Source organism: Anopheles darlingi, chromosome 3 (genome assembly GCF_943734745.1).
Source record: "Anopheles darlingi chromosome 3, idAnoDarlMG_H_01, whole genome shotgun sequence".
In the NCBI taxonomy this organism is placed as follows: domain Eukaryota; kingdom Metazoa; phylum Arthropoda; class Insecta; order Diptera; family Culicidae; genus Anopheles; species Anopheles darlingi.
This window is the reverse complement of record NC_064875.1, coordinates 69,023,468-69,028,467: the sequence shown is the minus strand read 5'-3', so window position 1 is coordinate 69,028,467 and position 5,000 is coordinate 69,023,468. Positions and strand designations below refer to the sequence as shown.

At 45.5% G+C, this 5,000-nt stretch overlaps 3 protein-coding genes across 4 annotated transcripts in view; 2 read left to right on the top strand and 1 right to left on the bottom strand.

Annotated features, from left to right (window-relative positions):
* LOC125955232 (bax inhibitor 1) overlaps nucleotides 1-1,231 on the top strand; it is a 2,040-nt gene extending 809 nt beyond the window's left edge. The window contains exons 2-3 of the mRNA XM_049686242.1: nucleotides 1-139; nucleotides 473-1,231. The exon at nucleotides 1-139 is cut by the window's left edge and continues 315 nt beyond it. Coding sequence (XP_049542199.1) covers nucleotides 1-139; nucleotides 473-682 — 349 coding nt within the window. The 3' untranslated portion in view covers nucleotides 683-1,231. The remainder of the gene's footprint in view (nucleotides 140-472) is intronic.
* A 4-nt stretch (nucleotides 1,232-1,235) lies between these two features.
* On the bottom strand, nucleotides 1,236-2,299 carry LOC125955234 (protein PDF). Its single transcript, XM_049686244.1, has 2 exons — nucleotides 2,020-2,299; nucleotides 1,236-1,943 (listed from the first exon to the last, which is right to left on the bottom strand). The coding sequence occupies exons 1-2, from the start codon at nucleotides 2,119-2,121 to the stop codon at nucleotides 1,737-1,739; spliced, it is 309 nt and encodes a 102-aa protein (XP_049542201.1). The 5' UTR covers nucleotides 2,122-2,299; the 3' UTR covers nucleotides 1,236-1,736.
* Nucleotides 2,300-3,228: 929 nt separating this feature from the next.
* The window catches only part of LOC125955221 (H(+)/Cl(-) exchange transporter 5), a 7,494-nt gene continuing 5,722 nt past the window's right edge, over nucleotides 3,229-5,000 (top strand). The window contains exons 1-2 of one of the 2 annotated variants that reach the window (XM_049686217.1): nucleotides 3,229-3,398; nucleotides 3,601-3,958. In XM_049686217.1, the coding sequence (XP_049542174.1) occupies nucleotides 3,848-3,958 (111 nt within the window). In that variant the 5' untranslated portion in view covers nucleotides 3,229-3,398; nucleotides 3,601-3,847. Of the gene's footprint in view, nucleotides 3,959-5,000 lie in introns of both variants that reach the window. The other variant, XM_049686218.1, reaches the window with a different exon arrangement.

Here is a 5,000-nt window from a genome sequence, read left to right as displayed (position 1 = left end):
CAGCTGTCTTACGGCGGCCGCTTTCTTCGCAAAGCGCGGTAGCTACCTCTACCTCGGTGGAATGCTGATGAGCGCCCTGAGCATGATGGCATTGATGAACCTGGGCAACCTGTTCTTCCGCTCCTACTTCGTCCATGATGTAAGTACATCCGGTCCTTCCAGCCATTCCTGCCATTGGAACAGCTGCACGCTTCGTATAAATAATTGAAGAAGATAACTGATAGAATGTGCGTCATTGTGAGCGGAAGAAGTTTGTTTGCATAGAGTGCTAACGAGGTGGCCTTGCCGCAATCGTCCACTAAGCAAACTCCACGTCATCTCGTTTTGTTGTGTTTCTGATGCAATCGCTGATCGATGCCTTTCTCCCGGTTATCCATCCACTTCAATTACATGCTCTTATTTAGCGGCGGTTTCGTTAATAGTAGCCTAAAGAAACAGTTTAACTTTTATTTCTCTTTTCCTTTCCATTTAGATTAATCTATATCTGGGATTGTTGGTAATGTCCGGCTTTATTTTGTTCGACACTCAAATGATCATGGAGAAGCATCATATGGGTAGCAACGACTTTATTGGCCACTCACTGGACTTGTTCTACGATGTGATCAACGTTTTCCGTCGTCTCTTGATGATTTTGGCCCAGAAGGAAGAGAACAACGAACGCAGAAAGCGAAAAAATAATTAAACACTAACCTGCACCGATACGAAGAGAATTCTGTCACATTACTTTCCATTTAATTTCATGCCAAATTGCACTACACGTACTACTGGTGGGGTTTTAATTTAAAAGCGGAACGGCTTCGTTAGGATAATATATTCCTCTTCTGCCCATTCCTCAAGCTAAATAGGATTTTGCATGGCGAAAAGGAATTAAATAATTTAATGAACAACTCGGCATTTGAGGTAAATATTCTTGTGTCTTTACAACAACGAAAGCAAATCTGTCTATTGAAATGCACGATTGAACGCAATGAATTACTCTTGAAGTTAAGCTTTCACTGAGTAGAGAAAGGCGAAGGGCACCATTTCTTTTGTCTCATTTGGTTTTCCTTCACCGGAAGTGTATCTACACTCACCTTTCGTGTCTGGAGCAAGGGAGATTTCGGAGAGCAAAAATGGGAACCTTTCCGCGTGGTCGTCTTTGATGTTTGCAGTCGTTTGAATTCTAGCCAGTAAGTGCATGTTGTTTAATGGAAACCTCAAGATGGAATAAATAAAGTCGTCTATTCATTTACACCAGTTATTCTTCATTTGTTCTGAAAGAATGCACATCAAGCATGTTATTCAACTAAACAGTTTTTATTAAACGCGTTTAACCGCACCTCAGCATCTGTTACATACAGGGTCTGATGCTGACCGCGGTCGTCCTACATCATCAACCAATGTTGCCCACCACCATGTCCTGCTAGTGGTATATGTTGGTGGCACGTGAATAGTTCTGCAGCCCGAAGGATTATATTTGTAAGTTCAGTTCACCGATAACATCAATACGAATTCCTTGTTTTAGTTTTGCTTTAGCTAATATTCTACTCTAACGCACTAGTGGGCATCGAAGAATGTGAGGAAAACTGTTTATGACGCGGCGTGGAACGAAACCATAATGCAACCTATTTCAGAATGTAATGTCCCCTTCATCGGATTTCCAGCAAGCACCATAGAACCATGAGAATCGCTTTTCTATATGCTACATATCCTGCTATCTACTAACGCGAAGTACAGCGCGAAGAATGGGTGCCGTGTTACTTGCCAGCATCGTTCATCGACTTCGGAAGACTAAGTAGAGAGTTAATGAGCTCAGAATTTCGCTTCACGTGGGGTGCACTGGCCCCCGCATGGATCGGTTGCCGGTACTCAAAGGCAGCGCCCAGCAGGGGTAGGATGGCCGGTTCGCTCAACAAGTCCGACGGCGAACTGAGTGGCCACTCCGGAAACTGGCGATAGTAGAGCTGCGGGAGGAAGTAGTAGATGTTCGAAAATGTTACAATCCTTTCTCGTTCCGGGTAATCCCATGCATAGACCCACTTCTCTTTCAAAATCCCGATCATCGTCGAAGGCCGGCAACGCGGCACTCACTCTGAGGCACAGGCAGAACAGAAGAATACAAACAGCACTAGAATTCGCCATTACTAATGTGGTGGTCTTTACTTTCTTGAACAACTGCTTCTCAAACCACGACACGGCAGTCAGCGTTCTAACGGATGGGCCACGCTTAATCCAAATCGTGAGTATCCTTTACGGTTTCGCCTGCAAAGTTTAAGATATGCTAGAGGAGTATATCGCTGATTGCTGTTCTTTTGCTAGTCCCTGGAGCACTGATGCTGTTATCGACAAGGTTACCCTCGTTTTATAGGATCAGTATCCTGTATCTGGAACACTCCTGCATTTGCTACTTCTTCCGCCGATTCCATTAACCGTCGGTTCGGCAGTTAGTGTGGCAAAATCGATTAGTTGAAACCATAGGGTACAGATCCTGGATCTCCCGCTGTGACCGCGCGAATTTTATTGCCGTACACGAGGGCGACAGCATATTTGTTTGCTCCTAGGTAATTCTTCGGAACCAATCAAGCAATGTCAACCGCAGATATCGAAACCATGGCGGACAGCGGTCGGCGGCGGTAGTTTCAGTGCGGTGGTAGTATTTACAATTCCGCGTGTCTCTCTCAGGCATCTCCGTGCTCATCTATACCGTTAAGCTTTCCAAAGATGACGCAAAGCATTCGGCAATACGCCAAGTGCGTTCCAAAATGAGATCCCAATTTGTGCTGCTCCTTTCGAAGACGGCCATAAAAATGATGTCTTGCTAGCAGGGGTCTTTTGCTCTTGTAATTCATCAAAAAGGATTCCATCCGGGCAAAGGCGGAGCATAATAATAGACCACTTTAATCTGTTATGCAATGGAATACGATACCGATTGACGCAATCGAGTGGGGTTTCTATTTTCGATCATTTAACTCCAGGAATCCTGCTCGGAAAGTAGATGTTTTAGATGGAGATCCATTTTACTCTTTCACAGTTCCTTACACTACGCTGTGACTACGGTGGATACATTGAGTGAGCAATAACCCACATAAATCTCAAGTATGTCCTTTTTCGAGAAAATGCGTCCTCTGCGGTTCTGCAACGAGTATTTTGAATCAGCTGTGGTGCATGGCTGCCTTAATTTTGACAATTCCCGCTCAACTTATAGCTATAAACGGAACATCACTTGTCCGCTCCTTTTTTTATAAACAATCATCGCAACACTAATTTTTGTTTCGTGAAAGTAAAACTCCCCCGAAATAGTAGTGCTTCCGTTTACTAACCGTGTTACTGACTCTCCGAAAGAGGACACGCATGTCCTTTTCGAGCCCTTGCACCCGTCGTGTATCGGAGTTTACGGACCGTGTGTGAAGGAATTTCAGGTGCGACTTCTCGGGATTTCCGTGACGAGCGGATCGCGGGATTCTGAATCCACCCCCCACCTTGACCTACTCCCGATAACCGATCGCTGCCGATCCCCTTTGATGAATAGCCGCGAGATTCTGAGCGATTTGTTGAATCATAGTGTTTCTTTTTGTTGTTCCTTTTCGGATCGTGGTGATAATCGCAACGGCGAACGATTAGCGCCAGCATCCGCGAAGGGGCGTATCTTGGGCATGTTTACCGTGGTTCTTGGTTTGTGAAAATACGTGAAATACGTGAGATTATATTGGTGCAGTGTACTTGGTGATCGAAAAAATTTTGTGAACGTACTAACGTACCACCACCCCACCTCTTCGCCTGCTGCTGGTGTTGCTGCTGTACGATCGATGCCGTGTGACGTGGCGTAGCGCTTGCACCGCCAATCCAGCAGTCCCCGTTGTTGCCCGTTATGGAAAAGTTCCCCCTGAAAGGAACGACAAATCTTTCGCTAACATCTACCGTAGCCACCGGCCAACATCCGCTGAGCGATCACACCTCTTATCAGGCCGTCACCAGCAAGGTAAGATTCTGTCCGATCCACCCTTTCCCGATCTCAGGCAAATGCATCTCGCAACGCCCGCTGTTTGCAGAAGTCTCTGCTTCAACACGCCCACCCTCCCTGCTACCGTTCTGTATGATAACTTTATGTACCCACGAATGGTACGAGTTTGCCGTTCTCATTAGCGATCGTATCGGTCTTCTTTTTGTGGCGCCCCCTTTTTCCTTCTCAGCCAGCGTTCAGGTTTGCGAATGACTTTCTTCTCCTGGTCGCTTGCTACTCGATCCTCCCAAAAGCAGAGATCATAATGATCTTATCACGCGACTATCACGTGCACAAAGAGGCAAGAAACTGTCTTTGACGGTGTGAATCATTCGTATTTCTTTGCCGTGAAAGAACATTCTGCGCAATATTCTCTCAAAAACATATTATTTTTTGTCTGAAAACAAGAAGCGACTAGCGGTTTTAGTAGCGATTGTTGTCAGGAACATCTTGTTTCGTGACGCCCAGCTACGTGAAACATCTCCGCTTATTCAAATCGTACTTATCGCGTCCGCACGCGCACTTACAGGAGATATGATTGTTTTCCTCCTCCAACAAAGGTGCTCTGTTTGTTTGAAGAAGCGAACGATTGTGGTAGAACATTTTACGCTAGAAACAGGTGCGCCCTAGTATGAGGTATAAAATACTTTCAAATAATAACCCTAAAGTAAAACGTTTTAGTCATGCTTCAACTTATCATGCTTTTAATAACCTCTCGCAATTGATACGCCGCTTAACATAATCTTCCCAGACTTTTCTATTTTGTAGTTAAGAGTAAATGATAGAAATTATCTAACAAAAGGTGGGCCCCATTCTCGGAATCGCAATCGCCAGCTGCGCCCCTGCTGCCATCACTCCAAGAACGCGTGTCGTGTGCATCGCATCAATGTTCTGTTTTGATGCGCCTACTGCGCTTTCTCTCCGTACCACCTTTGGCAATCCGCGATACTACCGCTGCTGCTGCCAATTGCAGTGTGCCATGCCTTGCGATACGAAACACTTGTGCGTACACTACCAACCA

Excerpts from the sequence above, each read along its gene's own strand:
- LOC125955234 (XM_049686244.1), bottom strand. The coding sequence starts at position 2,121 with ATGGCGAATTCTAGTGCTGTTTGTATTCTTCTGTTCTGCCTGTGCCTC. Across the intron at positions 1,944-2,019 it reads ATCGGGATTTTGAAAGAGAA|CTCTACTATCGCCAGTTTCC; the intron begins GTGGGTCTATGC and ends TTCCTCCCGCAG.